The sequence below is a fragment of the Lactuca sativa genome, chromosome 6 (genome assembly GCF_002870075.4).
Source record: "Lactuca sativa cultivar Salinas chromosome 6, Lsat_Salinas_v11, whole genome shotgun sequence".
NCBI lineage: Eukaryota > Viridiplantae > Streptophyta > Magnoliopsida > Asterales > Asteraceae > Lactuca > Lactuca sativa.
The window spans coordinates 192,871,460-192,887,563 of record NC_056628.2 but is presented as its reverse complement, the minus strand read 5'-3'; the positions used below and the strand labels follow the sequence as shown (position 1 = coordinate 192,887,563).

The following is a 16,104-nucleotide window of genomic DNA, read 5'->3' as shown; positions in this document are numbered from 1 at the left end:
CGTCCTATAACTAAATATCCAATAGTGGTTCCTTCAATTAAACAAGTAGCCAAATGTGGTGTTTGGTGACGTACGTAGCATTTTGTTTTAGAAATATTTACAATAAAAGTTGACTAATTAAAGTTCTGCTGGTTTCAAGACCACTCCAGATCCAAGACCACTCCATGTCTTGCCTACTACTCGTTTGGAATAAATAAATAAGAATGAACAGATTTATTAACGAAGTAATCTATTAAAAGTCAACAGACCCTAGAGTCACCGACGTGTGGTCCTTACAAGTTAAGTACATTACAAAGTACATTTTACATTCAAAAAGATTTGTTTCAACGTAGAAATCATACAATATGACTAACACAGTACAGTACCCAATAAAACTTCGTGCACTATTCTGCATAGTAGCAACACTTTTGCCACTTCTGTTAAAGCTAAAAACACCCAGCATTTTGTTATCATACATTTACCGATTTTGTTACTTCTTTTAAGAAGTTGCATCATATTTATCTGCTGACGCAGTTCTCACAGCCTGGAACCTTGGTTCTTTTGGGAGAAACTTTTGTTCCGTATACACAGACATGTAGTCACCAAAAAGAAACTTTGGGTATCCGAATTTAACCTCTTCGTTTTCTAATTTCTTGACAAGTTGGGTTGCAGGTTCAATGGTTGCGTTATAGGAAGGATTATAGAATGAGGCTATAGATCTCCTAGTTTTGTTGGCTTTAGCATTAACACGATGCCAGACACTCTTGTATCTACCGTTGCTCAACACTTCTATTTGGTCACCGGTGTTGATGACAATCGAATTTGGGATTGGTTGCACATCAATCCATTCACCATCTTTAAGAATCTGCAGACCATCGACCACGTCATCCTGGAAAAGAAGGACGACACCTCCAGCATCGGTGTGCGCACGTAGCCCACTCACCATTTCAGTATGAGGGCATGGTGGGTAGTGACTTACCTTAGTCCCAAAGAAGGCGTTGTCTTCCTCTCCACCATTAAAAGCCTTCTTTATGTACCCCTTTGGTATTCCTAAGTTTTCATCCATTGTTTCCATCAGCTTCTCCGACAGTTTCTTGACCTCTGCACGGTATTCTACCATGGCTTCCCTATTATATATTCATTCCATTGACAATTTAGATGTTATACATATATAAGACATCATATATGTAGTCTTTTGTGTCATTTGTAATACATGGATGCATGGTAGTATTCATCAACTCTTACTTGAATCCTGGGGTTTTTAATGGCCATTCATTATCGTCTGAGAGGAGGAATACGTCTTCCCAATCGATGTTTTCCAGCTTGTCTCCACTTTTCTTGTCGATTAACTCCTTCAACAACTTTACTGGTGCAGAGTTCTTGAAAAAGTTATCTTCCCTCTCTTGCTTGTAGCACTCAGAGCTCACCATCTTCACCCTCTCCAGAAGGTCTACTGGAATCCCATGATTCACCAACTGCACCCAAAAAAAATAAAACAACGCTTAATGCAGTGAATATGCATTTCGTTATCTCTATGAATTTAGAAGTTGGATGTGTACCTGAAAGAATCCCCATTCTTCACATCCATTTGCTATCTGTGCCATTGTCTTGGCTCTCTCTTCGCCGTTGAGCTTTGAGAAGTCAATAACCGGAATCGTCATTTTTAGGGAGGAAGAAGGTTTACACTTTCTTGAGTCTCAAAATCTTAAACTGGTGTGGTAATAATATATCGTTATCGTATTTATAGGCTTTTTGCTCCTCTCATCACATGGAAAATGTCAACTCATTAATTTATACTATTATGCTACTTTGTTGAATGAAGTAAGGTTTCTTTCTCGTTGATTTTGAGTGACAAGTAAGGTCAATGATACGGTTGGTGCGTGGCAAAGATGGCCATTTTTTTTAAAGAAATTAAATATGTTCCTATTTTTTTTCCCTACATATTAGTATATATTAATATATGATTAAATAAACATTAATATATTATTTAATTGGATATGAGAATGATAGAAACTAAAAATAAAAACATATTTAATTTTTTTTTTTTTTTTTTTTATGTATTATTATAGGAAAATATATATTTGTGACTTTGTGTTTGATATTAACCTGTTAGGTGTTGTAGATAGTAGGCAAAAAACGAAAAACGGAATTGTAGCCCTCCTTTACTTCAAATAATTACTATTAGGGATTTATTTATTTATTATGTTTTTTATTTTTTTATTTTTTTTTTTTGGGGCCTGGGGAGGGGGATTTCAGGATCAAATAGGTTTGGATCTGCCCTAAAATTAATTCAGTGTGGTGTGAAAGCTTATAGATAAAATTAGAGGTGATACGATTCAAGTCTTTTAAAAGACACATATGATATTTTGGAATAAATTACTTAGTTTGTCACTCAAAAAATAAAAAAATAAAAATATCATTATATATACCTTCTTTTAGGGTACATTTATTATCATTTTAATTTTTAATAGCAACAATTCATTACTGTTTACCATTTAGTTAGAGATGTCTTAGTTTATGAGTTATGTTTTATGTCAAAGAAAAAAACAATCAAGATTTTACCTGACTCGCCTGAATCAAACTTGTTCCGGGGAGTGCTAGTTTATCAAGTTATCAAATTTTAAGTTTATGAGTTTCACCAATATTTTATGACACAAACCAAACAAACAAATGGCATGCATACGTGCGTAATTATATATTGTCATATTTCCTTTATATAGGAAACCATGCACACATTCTCTTGACAATCTTTTTTGTCATAAATAATCAGTTTGACGAGGTCAATATACATAATTTCTATCTCATTAGCAAACGGAATCTTTAATATTTGATGGTGTTCAACACAAGAACATGGCACATAATTCATCATTGATAAATAATTATTCAAATTAGAAAATGAGTTAAGTTTATTTACACTTTTTGCAATGAAATAAAATTCGTCCTAACAATGTTTACATGTGTGAACATAACCTGCTGAACATATGAAAAAAAACGGCCAAACAAATTTCTTCTTTTCATGTGACTACCTGTTTTTCGAACAAAAAAACGATATATTATAAGACACCCGTAAGATGCAAATGGTTAAAAACTCATATGTAGGTTTATCAATCCAGTCATCCCAATTCAAAGACACAAACTCGTTAAGGCCATGGGTTATGGTCTTCACGTCTAAGCCGTGATGCCTAGTTGGAAGGTTGATCATGCAGTGTACATCATCGCCATATGATTGTGATTCCTAAGTAGAGTGATGAACGGTGATGCCCTTCACGCTCAATCACACACATTTAATGTAAATATTTTTTCACAAAAAACATTTTTATAATTACTATCTTTCTACCACTTCTATTCACACATAATTAACATAATTTTCTCTTAAACCCTGCCAATTTCTTAAAAATGAATTTAAATTTCAACATTGAGTATCAAATCGAAATCATTTGGCAAGTTCAAAAACCCAATTAAGATTCGAGAACCCTTTCACGCTAAACAACTCAACATCGCCTTTCTTTCTATTCGACTCGAATTCACCTTAACTTGGCTTTACCAACTTTGTCAATTCACCCCAACGATTTCATCCCCAAATGCAAATATCCAAACCAAATCAGTCCCCAAAACCCAAATCGAACCATTGAGTTGACGTAAGATGTAATGCCCGTATCAGTAAGTATATTTCTTTAACTTAAAAATTGTTAAGTTTTGGTTTTGGTTGATCTATGCGGGGCATAGGATGGTCTCTTACACAAGGCATAGGGGCATAAGTGAATAATGGACTAGACCACCCTATGCAGGGCATAAGGCTTGGTACGCCCAACGTAGGCGCGTAATGAGGGAACCCTAATTTTCAGGGTTTTAAGCCCTATTTAATACTATAACCCCTTGAGGCCCTTCTTATCATCAGCCTCCACCCTCTTTGACACCCAACTCAAAACCCTAATTCTCTTGCACTAGATTTGAGCCTCTTGTATGTTTTGTGGTACATTTTGAAGAAGGAAAATCCCAACGTTGAAGCTTGGTGAAGCTCAAGCTTGTAGATCCAAAGCCTTCGTTTCATTTGCCAACTTCAAAAGGTATAAAGCTTTCACCTTGGTGATTCATTGAGTTAGATATTGTTAGCTTCTTGGTTTTCATGTTTATTGTCCCATGGTTTTGGTTCTTGTGATTATGAGTTACTCCAGGTCGTAGGGTTGCCATTTCCTGATGTTTCCTAAGGTTGTTAAGTCATAAAAATGGGATCTTGGTTGCTATCTTTTACCCATGCAAGAGTTTTTGGTCATTAGAGAATGTTGTGGGACTAAGGTTTGCCCTTAAGTTCCATTTAGCCATGAAAAGGCATAAAGCCAGAGACTGTATCATTAAGACATTTATTAGGACCAGATGTGAGCAATAGATGGTTGGTCTTTATGGATTAAGAGCTAAAAATGAAAAAAGGACTTAACAGCGTCCTATGCTAGCCATAAAATGGGCTATGCTCAACGTAGCCTATGTATCCACGACATTCTATTTAGCCCTTTACGCTGGGCATAGAGGCGTGGTGTATGTCGGGCGTAGCACTAGAAAGTGTATTTGGTTAAAATTGGACTTTTAGTCAAGATAAGTGGGCTCTAGCCTTGGAAGGGTAAAATTGTCTTTTACCCTAGAAAGATACAATGTAATTAGGACCCTTGATTATGGTTTACCACCATAATTGTTAATTAGTGTTTGGTTTTGGATATGTGCTAGTAGGAGCGATTTTAGCACTGCCATCTCGTGTGTGAGATCTATTTGTTTACCGATCGATGTGAGTCTTCTCATTATACTGTCGGACACTAGGCGTCGTTACGTGCTTGTTGTCTTAGCGACTCTGGCTAATATGCATGTATGCTATACGTATGTGGGGTAAAATAGGTACGGGGATGAATTAGACCCGTTTGGTTGAAAAACACCAATTGAGTTGAAATAAACTCAAGGGTGAAATAGACTCGAGCTTCAAGCTGATATGTATGTACGGTATGCGATATTTTGGGGAACTCACTAAACTTTGTGCTTACGGTTTATGTTTACGTTTTAGATACTTTTAGTACCAAAAGGAAGAGCTCGACCTGATTGCATCGCATCCACCAATATCCTGCATTATATGACTTGTTTAGTACTCTGATAAATATTTTATATATTTTTATACTTTGATGGGTTTTTGGAATGAATGGATGGTTGCTTTGGTAGACTTCAAGAAAAAAATTACTTAGTATTCTTGTTACGTTACATAAGCGCACTAGAAAAAGCAGTAGTTGTGAAAAACAAATTTGGAGTGCAAAGGAGGAAGAGGAATAATTCCGTGCTTGGGTCATCATTGATAAGGATATCCAAGGAGGAAGCATACAAAAAGTGGGTGCTTTTTAGGAGAGAATCACGACCGAATAACACAACATAATAAGTTAAGAGCACCAGAGTATTTACCAAATATCTTCAAAGTTCCTAGACTTCAAACAAATATATTAGCAAGTTCAACAATATTTCGAACAACTTTTCGCACAAGAAAAGAATGGTTCCAATGACATGGTATTGTGTTCTAACTGAATGGATAATTTATAACATAGAAGAGTATCAAGCATGACATGATAGTTGATTTATCAAATAAGTCTGAGTAAATTGCAACAAATGAGACAACTAGAGAAACCATGTGGATGAACAATTTCATTAGATATTTTGGTGTTGTATCGATATATATGGTCCTAAGGAGATTTACAGTGAAAAAGAGAGTGCATTCGCTTTAGCTAAATAAACCATTTCACATAAACACTCACACCATGTACTTAGGAAATATACTTATGTTCAGATCTTTTTTGCAAGTTAAGATATTGTAACATACTCATAATGAGCCTAAAAGTTTTTTGATCTTTTTAGTGAAAGTACTTTTTTGGAAAATAAAATAAAATAATTAATTAAAGAAATATATGAAAAATATAATGATAGAAATAAATTAAAAATATATTAGAGTCAAATTGAAGAAGTTATGTTATAAGGACCAAATTTCCAATTCTTGAAATTTGAGATTTGACTTTTGTTGACCAAATAGGACTTGAAAGTCATAAATCTTACGGGAAGTTAACTTCCAGGTCCAAATGGTATTACTTTGCAATGTTAAAAACTTTGGTAGTAAAATATTGAGTTATGAAACTTAAAAGGACCTCTAGATCATTTATACATCCCTTATTTCCTTCTCTCCTGATCGGTATTCCAATATTGGGTTTCTTTTGGACAATTTTCCTACAATTTCTATGATGGTTTAAGGGAGCAGATGGATTTTTTGTACATGCTCAGATTTATTCATATCCTAATTTGAAGGTAGCTTTTCTTCAAGGGTTGTATGATTATAAAATTTAAGTTTCATGTTTCTTGTAATTCCGTGTCAAGATCTAGTTATTATTCTAATTTAAGTTTCATGTTTATTGTAATTTGGTGCCCTAGATTCATAAATTTGGGATTTAATTTTCAGTTGGGTTTATTTACTTTTTTAAACTTGATTCATGTATTCTATTCCAAATCTAAGGTCACAATAGTAATTCATTTAAATCTATGGATTTATTGGTGATATTCAAGCTTGGATGTTAAGTTTTGAGTTTGAATTAGACCAAAGCAATATATATTTTTATAATCATGATATTAAGTATATTAAATTGGCTCTAATATGCTTTTAAGTTATTTTGCATCATCATGGATATCAATTAGGGAGTGAATGTCTAAACTAATGTCAAGTTTAGAGTTCTAATGCATAAAAATAAGGAAATTGAAAATGTTAGTTTAATCCATGATCTAATGATATTATAAATGATATGATAGTGTTAAAACATTTATAATGAAGTCAATAAAGTATATCAATCATTGAAAATTGTTTAAAACGGTGTTGGAAGGATTATATCTTGACTTAGCAAAGTAGGTTGCTATTGTTGGCAAAATTGAGTGCTATAGCAAAACATAAATGATGTGTGTTTTTATGTCTTATAAAACACACATGCAATGTGTTCCCCTATTTCACTTCCCTAAGAATTTTATAAAATGATCTTAGGACTTCGGTTAAGCTTTAGGGTGCCTCCAATGATCATATATAATCATAATATGGTGATTTGAGGGTTTGGAATGGCTATTTATGTATAAGAACTTCATGATCATTCATAGGAGTCAATAATTATAAAATATATGAAGAAATAAGATCATTGAGATATTATATACTTCTTTTATAGCTTAGATGAATTGGTTGAATACTAGTCTAGGCTTGGTGATACTTCCTATCCATGGTTGGACTTGGAGATGCTTGATGGAGTTGGGGTCATCATTTGGCTAAGGTGAGTTTACCAGGAGTAAAATTCTTATCTTATTTTCACATGTCATGTTTGGATTCCATATTTTAATTATGTTTCATATATATATATATATATATATATATATATATATATATATATATATATATATATATATATATATATATATATCCCAAGATTTTATAATGCTAATTGTTGCCTTATTTTCTAGGTACTAGTGGTACTTATTTACATGTTGGATTGCAACCATTGATAATGAGTCTATGGCTTGAGACAATAGTTGGATTGCAACCATTTCCTTATGAGTTTTCAAGCTAAATTATCAGAGAGTTGGGACTTTATGAGAATGAAAGAGTTTAAGAATAGTTGCACGCCTTTCATATTATTTTATGTATTATTCCTTATTTACTTTTTTGGAGCTTGACATGATTTGTTTATCTTTATTAACTAACGTTTAGCCTTTCATATTGTTTGGAACTATGGTTTATAAAACCTTTTATTTTATTTGGGTCATTAAATCTCAGTTTCTGAGTTATTATTCCTTATCCATTGGTTTATTGATATATTAAATCTTTTATTTTGAATTATGGGCTAATTTACCCTTTTGCTTTGGATTATGCATATTTATTATATTTTGATAGATTGTCGGTTATTAAGCGCTTGATATTGGATTTTGTTATTACCTTCTCTATATATAAATTAAGAGTTATTAAACTTTTTGGGTATTGTTTCATGGATATTATATCCTTATCTTTGATTATGGGTTAACATATCCTTTGCCCTTGGTTATTTGAGTGTTAGTACCATACCATTTTGGTTTATTAATAATTATAGTATTTGATTATTTTATATTGATTTGAGTTAGTTATATTGTTATCGTGTTACTCGAAATGAAACAACCTCGGGTATTATCACTAGGTAATTCCATTATCTAACTTGTTTTCATTTGTGCTCAGATTAAAGACTTAGGCATTACCTAGAAGATACCAGGGATATTTTAAAGACGTGATAGGTTTCATTTGAACTTGTGATGATATTAAATTGATTATTACCACACACTTATAAAGAAAACCTTAAATTTTGGTACTTTGGGACCTACATTTTTTAATACGATATATATATATATATATATATATATATATATATATATATATATATATATATATATATATATATATATATATATATATATATATATATATATATATATATGTTGGCTTAATTTGTCTAAACCAGTAACTAAATTGGTATATTCTTGAATTAGAAGCCAAGTCCTTTTTAGGTTGCTCACGTAACCGATAACTAAATAACATGCTTTTTGGAGAGAGAGAGAGAGAGAGAGAGAGAGAGAGAGATTCATTAATTTATTATATGATTAATAAATTGTAACAAATGATTTATTAATATGTTATATTATTAAAATATTGATTAGAAATAATAACATTTAATTAAAAATTAATTGGAATTAATTTTAGGTTAATTAGAATTAATTGGAAGTGTATGGCTAGGACTTTTAGGGTTTCTTGAATCCTCTTTATTGATTATTAAGGAGTTGGATAATTACCCTATTTGAAATATTATTAATATATTCAAATTAAGGTAATCCAAGGCTTCCTTATCAGCTATAAATAGGACCCCTAGGATCTTATATTTTTGTCCACACTTCCTAAGCTTCATAGAGAAGAAATTAGCTATAATCCTCCCTTCCCATCAAGTCTTCTAGTTATGTGGGTTTTGGGTACAAGCCATTAGAGGCATCCAAGCTTTTGATGCTTGCTTTCTATAATATCCTGTTTCGACAAGTTTCTTATTTTGGGATTGTGGGTGATAAATGGATCAAGTAAAGGCCTTGGGATTTAATGGAATAAGGTTTAGACACTATTAGATGGTAATAATATTGGTTGTGTGATCCAAGCCCTTGATTGCGTTTTGGGGTCAAAGGGTAAAACGGGAAAAGTGATGTTTCAGACTTCTTTGATGAATTTTAGAATTAAGGTCTGAAGGTATTGAGGCAAACGAGTTTTCATCGAATTGGGTTTTTCAGTATCATGACTTCGACAATACGAAGCCCCCAACTTTTGATGGAACGCAGGACCCGATCATAGCCATGACGTGGCTATCTGATGTGGAAGGATGTTTTGTCACTTGTTCTTGCCCAGTTGAACAGAAGGTCAGGTGCGATTTGAACCTTTTGAGGACCAGAGTGAAGGATTGGTGGAGACTTGCTACTAGTTCATTTTCTGCTAAGCAGATAGCTACTGTGTCTTGGGAGCAGTTCTCGGAGATGTTACGCTCCAAATATGTGTTTCTGGTGTGTAACATCCCCCTCTGGCACGTATCACAATATTAATATTGTGAAGCGTGAAAGATGGGGATGTTACAAGTGGTATCAGAGTTGGGGCACGGGTCAATGTGTTCGACGGGAATGTCGAACCCTATAATGAGGGGTGAATGTGGGTTGACCTGATCCCACATCGACTTGGAAGGAGAACAAAACATTTTCTTATAAGGGGTGTGGATACCTTCCTTAACACAACGCGTTTTAAAGTTGTGAGGGCAACAGATCCCATAAGAAATCTAAAGTTAAGTGTGCTCGGACGAGAACAATCCAGGGATGGGTGACCCCTTGGGAAGATTTCGCGTCGGGAGCTCAAAGCGGAAACTATTGTGATACATGCCAAAGGGGGATGTTACAAGTGGTATCAGAACTAGGGCACAGGTTGATGTGTTCGAAGGGGACATCGAATCCTATAATACGGGTGAAGGTGGGTTGCACCTGATCCAACATCGGCTAGGAAGGAGAACAAAACATTTCCTTATAAGGGGTGTGGATACCTTCCTTAACACAACAGGTTTTAAAGCCATGAAGGCAGTAGATCCCATAAGAAATCTGCAATTAAGCATGCTCGGGTGAGAACAATCCAGGGATGGGTGGCCCCCTAGGAAGTTTTCATGCTAGGAGCTCAAAGCGGACAATATTGTCATACGTGCCAGAGGGAGATGTTACAAGTTGGTATCAGAGCCTTGGTTTGAGAAATCCGAGCACTCTTGGGTGTTTCAGAACTCAAACTGAGGAAATGGTAAAATTGTTTTTCAAAAAGAAACCAAAAGTTAAAATTTCCTTCAGAACGATTTTTTAAGTAAAGGGGGAGAGTACAATGTGCGTAATCGGCCGAGCTCAAGTAAGTGTTCCCAATGTTTTAGCCATGTTATAATATATATATATATATATATATATATATATATATATATATATATATATATATATATATATATATATATATATATATATATGGAAACTAATGATTGGATGGATTATTTGCTAAGTGTATGCTTTCAAAGTTTTACATGCCTCCTAGGATTGCATAGCTCTAGAATCAGGGAATCTGTCTCATTCCCGTTCCTTGTCTGGTTTTGGTTTAGGGTAGAAGCTTTATTTGGAAGTCTATGTGATTCTCTTTGTGTATAACTTGCATCCATAGGGCAATCTGCTAGTATTTATTTGAGTTTCTGGTTTGATGAGGATTGAGAAATCCTAGAATAATCTAGGATCTGAGTTAATGTTGTGCTTATGAGTCTTGATTTATGGTTGGATGAATTAGGGATATCAGGTATGGCCTTGGGGAAGGTATATGTAGGTGTGAAAGGTAGTATTGGGCACGTACTATTAAAAGAATAGGATCTATACCCGAATTAATGACAAACCTAATTTCTCTTAGGATATCGGTAAGGAGGAATCCCTTTCGAATTCCTTATCATTGTTATTTGTGATATTTTCAGTTGAGGATAGTGATGATCACTTGAGGACCGGGTTCAGGATCAGGATCAGGATCATGTTCAGGCTCTGGCGTAAAGCCCATTGATGAGAGGTCGCGTGATCTTATCGTAGTCGAGGTTACTCATGGCATACTTGACGCTATCTTGGTGATCTTTGGTACCGTCAACGAGGGCATCATGGAGATCATGGAAGAGCGGCTCAGGTGTTTAGGAGCCGAGATTGTTGTAGGTCAGGTTGGAGCCCGAGCTCCCTCATTCTGGGAGTTTAAGGCACGTTGAGCGTCCGAGTTCTTTAGGGTCAAGGATCCCATCACTAGTCAAAGTTGGGTGGCAGACATGGAGAATGCCCAACGCATGGGTGTTTCCCTCGACACGGCAAAGGTGGGGTTCACATCTTGTGTGTTGAGGGACCGAGCACGAGATTGGTAGAAGAAGGTGACCCACGAGGTAGGATCAATGGGTGTGGTTGAGATGTCTTGGGATGAGTTTGTGAGGAGGTTTGATAAGGAGTTTGCACCGTCCATTGAGGTACAACGTCTAGTGAGAGAGTTATAGGATGTGCAACAGACAACCGAGACTGTGGCGAAGATCACCACCAAGTTTCGGATGAGGGCACTATTGGTCCCGCGGTACACTGCGGATGAGGAGATGAAGAAGACGAAGTATCATTCCATGTTGAGGAATGATATCCAGGATTTTGTGAGCTTTTCGGGGTGTAAGACCCTGAATGACATGGTGGAGAAGGCTCAGGAATGGGAAATTGAGTTAGAGCTTCACATGAAGCGGAAGCCGGAGTAGGTTCAGGCGACTATGGGTCAGGCTAAGAAACCTAAGACCTCCGATCCTCCCAGCAGGGGCCAGTAGAGCCATGGCTGATGTGCCAAGAGCAGTAAACTGCACAGTGGAGCTTGTCGAGTGGCAGGCTCGGCATGTTATGCATGTGGCCAGTCGGGCCAATTGAGCAGGGATTGCCCCAAGAAGGTCTTGATTTGTTTTCATTGCAATCAGAACGGCCAAAAAAGGCTGATTGTCCGAAGATGGGTAGAGGAGGTGGAACAGTGGCGGTGCACGCGCCCGCCACAATGAGGATTACTGATGGTTGCCCGGTCAAGGCGGAAGCTCCTGCGGTGAAGAGTCGTGCAGTTCAGCTGACTACAGAGGAGGCCCAAGTAGCGTCATACGTCGTGACTGGTATGTGATCTATTTCTATCTTTTTTTATTGGTATGCTTATGTTGTTATGATCTTATATAGGGACTATCTTGGTCAATAGGTTGTCGGCTCGTATTCTTTTTTATTCGGGGGCTACCCAATCATTTATATCTCTTGTGCTGAGCAAGAAGTTTCGAGATGCTCCAGGGACTTTGGATTCCCCACTCGAGGTGGAGATTGCGGATGACCGCATAGTGAGCAGTGTGAGGGTATTTCGGGGGAGTGTACTGAATATATTTGCGGAGAGGTTTCCTATCGATTTGGTTCTTATTCCTTTGTGAGGATTGAAGGTGATCATCGGGATGGATTGGTTGGGGCCCAATAGGGCCATGATAGATTTTGTGAGTCAGTTGGTTAGAGTTCAAACCCCAAGTGGGGGTAAATTGGTTATTCATGCAGAGAGAGCCTTGCATGGGTCAGCTCTATATTTGGTTGCGAGGGTTAGAAGACTTCTTTAGCAGGGTTGTTTTGGGTTTTTAGCTTATTTTCGGATACGAGGTTGGAGGTCAGGTCAAATATTGTCACACCCCCAAACCGGAACGGCGGAAATGTTCGGGGGTGGACGACGTCATGCATAGTATCACAACAATTGATTAATAGTAATTCAAGGAACAACAACCATTGTATTAATAATATAATGTATACATTGTTTTTGAATCATAAATAACTGGCTCCAAAAGTAAATAAGTAAAGACTCGAAGCTACTATGCTCCATCTTCTTGAACCCGACGCGTGTACCTGTCTACCAAGGTCCTGAGAATACAAGTAGGTTTTGAAAGAGTATCAGCATTAAGCTGGTGAGTTCATAAGCGTTTTGTTTTTGAAAACTGTTTTGTGTTCTTTCGAAAAGTGCATTGTGTTTCTCCAGAAAACCTTATATTTTCCTATGTAATGAATGTTAAGCAAAAAAAATGATTCTTACTAGTTCCTACTGCGAGTACTTAGTGTATACAAATCATATACAATCCAGATCGGACAAACAATCGATTGTGTTGTTCTGCCTCAAGCCCACAACCAAACAAGGAACAGGAAATGAGGTGAAGTTACACATCCCACTGCAAGTCTGATCTTCAAGTATATAACCCTGAAGTATTCACTAGATACTTATAGATTTAACTGTATTCGTCCTTTGATATCTGTTGATATTGTTCCTCAAGAAAATCCAATATTTTGTTATGAAAAGCTTGATGAAACCCATTCCTTCTATAACTAATTAATTTGTACTAGTTATGTATAAACCAATATCGAATGGACAGTTAATTGTGTGGATCTGCCCTAAACCCACAACCAAACAAGGAACAGGGAATAAGCCAGAAACCACACATTCCACAGCCTATCGGATATTCTTCATACGTAACTCGGTTGTATAGACTAAGGATTTCTAGAATTAATAATGAATATTCGTTAGTTGAATAATAAACCAATTGTTTGTAAAGTACTTATGTTTATCCTGGAAAATCCTATATTTTCCCTAAATGTAAGTTATTGAGTTATCTGTTCCAAATCGAAAAGTACAAGTATGTACCATACTTATGTTGTTTAAGTGTTGTTCTGTTTGGAAACCCTGGCTACCACCAGTAACGGATAGTAGTTTTATTACGTAAATAAAACTAGTTGAAAAAGTATTGTTATATATACTAAAAGTATTTTTAATACCCTCCGGTGATGACTTAGTACATACGAGTTATATAAATCAAGATCGAACAGACAGTCAATTGGGTGATTCTGACCTAAACCCACAACCAAACAAGGAACAGGGAATGAGGCGGAAACCACACATCTCACTGCATGTCGGAGGTTAATTTCGTTTCACCCTAATGTACATACTAAGTAATCCCCTAGTTATTAACCCGGATCACTGATTGTTAAGTACATTATTACGTGAACGAGTCGTTGTTTCCCCAGTGAGTTCTTATAACCATACTATGGACGATAAACATTACGACGTACTTCGGACGTCGTGAACTGAATGACGTTTGTCACCCTAGGTTGACTGTAGCTAATACTCAGGGTGCGGGATTGTCACTCCCGTATAAATCTATACACAAACTCACGCTCTCCCTCCAGGAGACTCTGGTTACAAGGGGTAGACTTTCCCAGAAGACTTGTCTCACATTGTAGTTCTCTCAACGAATCCATGAATAATACTATGAAAACCCTTTTTGTTGTTAACATGAATCCTTATAAAATATTATCTTTCATTTTATAATTCATAAGCTTGTTTCCTTGTTTGAAAAACTGTGTTTGCAAAGTTTGTATCTTAACATGTTTATAAAACTGTCCGCAAATCTAGTAGTAACTATGTTGATCATGTTTAGTAAGTTCTACGTTCAATGTGTGCTAATGATAGGAAAATATAATAAACAAATTATATTTTTAAACACAAGATTTCTCGTACTTTTACTTGTGCCCCCCTCCTTATAACATTAAAAATCATAAAAGCATAGGGGTATGAACTCATTGTTGGTTGCGTGTGCGTGCCGGACCACGAGAATGGATATGATGACCCTCGAGTTTGTTGTACGCGACACGTAACGAAATCCTAATAACAATTAAATACATATTTGCATTTAAATTAGCGAGACCATCAATTAAAGTGTTGGGAAACACTTGCTTTTGGGTCAGGAATGTTACCGAGGCTCGATCGAAGTGGAAAAAGTGGATTTGCAGCCAAGATTCACGGTGTAATGGAGTTTGCGGCCATGAAAGGTTTCTGGCCGTGAACTGTTTGCGGCCGTGAACAGCCTCTTGAAGTTTTTACGGTCATGAAAGGTTTGTGGTCGTTGAAGGTTTGAAGATTTCAAGGGTGTACGACCATAAACTCAAGAGCAATGATACTGGATTGGATGAAAACATGTTTTAGATTCCCCACAACAACACCCAAAGGTGTTTCTTGATGATTTTGGGAAGAAAATGGGTATTTTGGTGTTTATGGTTGAGAGGTTAGAGAGAGAATGAGGGTGTTTCTGGCCAGAAAAATCTAAAGGAGGAATAAGGGCTCGTATTTATAGGGGGTTCCATCGTTGGTGGTGGGGGTCCACCTGTCACTAGCTGTAAACGGGTTTACAGACGTGAACTCCATTCAGGCCATGAACTATTGTTTTGTACGAAGGAAAACTCAGAATTTCACGTGGTTTTGGTCCAGACTCATATATATATATATATATATATATATATATATATATATATATATATATATATATATATATATATATTTATATATATATATATATATATATATATATATATATATATAGTTCAATTATATAACTAAATGATTTTCCAAACTGAAGAAATTTGATGGGACTCAATAAAATTCATATTTTTTAACAGAAATTGGTTAACGGTAACGGAAAAAGGTTCGGGTTGTCACAGATATGAGCAATGTACCAATTATGCGAGATTTTCCTGATGTATTTCCAGAGGAGTTGCCTACGGTACCTCCTGAGAGGCAAATGGAGTTTTGTATCGATTTTGTTCATGGTGCAGCTCCGTAGCCAATGCATTGTATCGTCTAGCTCCGCCTGAGATGAAGGAGTTTCTACACAACTTCAGAAGCTGCTAGATCGAGGATTCATTCGTCCGAGCAGTTGCCCATGGGGAGCACTGATCCTGTTGGGTCGCATAGGATGTGTATTGATTATCGGGAGCTGAACAAGCTAACGGTGAATAACCGTTATCCGCTTCCGAAGATTGATGGTTTGTTCGATCAGCTTCAGGGTGCATCTTGGTTTTCCAAGATTGATCTTCGGTCAGGGTATCATTAGATGAGGCTCAGGGATGAAGACATATCAAAGACGATGTTCAGAACTAGTTATGGTCATTATGCGTTTGTGGCGATGC

General features: G+C 36.2%; 1 protein-coding gene across 1 annotated transcript; it reads right to left on the bottom strand.

Moving 5' to 3' along the window:
* Positions 1–230: 230 nt before the first annotated feature.
* On the bottom strand, positions 231–1,680 carry LOC111879601 (1-aminocyclopropane-1-carboxylate oxidase 5). Its single transcript, XM_023876065.2, has 3 exons — positions 1,539–1,680; positions 1,225–1,454; positions 231–1,106 (listed from the first exon to the last, which is right to left on the bottom strand). The coding sequence occupies exons 1-3, from the start codon at positions 1,638–1,640 to the stop codon at positions 479–481; spliced, it is 960 nt and encodes a 319-aa protein (XP_023731833.1). The 5' UTR covers positions 1,641–1,680; the 3' UTR covers positions 231–478.
* Between the last annotated feature and the right edge of the window lie 14,424 nt (positions 1,681–16,104).

What these genes read in the sequence shown, in the direction of transcription:
- LOC111879601 (XM_023876065.2), bottom strand. Translation starts at nt 1,640, where the DNA reads ATGACGATTCCGGTTATTGACTTCTCAAAGCTCAACGGCGAAGAGAGA. An exon ending in AAGAATGGGGATTCTTTCAG is followed by an intron (nt 1,455 to 1,538) that starts GTACACATCCAA and finishes TTTTGGGTGCAG; the next exon opens with TTGGTGAATCATGGGATTCC. An exon ending in TTAAAAACCCCAGGATTCAA is followed by an intron (nt 1,107 to 1,224) that starts GTAAGAGTTGAT and finishes AATATATAATAG; the next exon opens with GGAAGCCATGGTAGAATACC.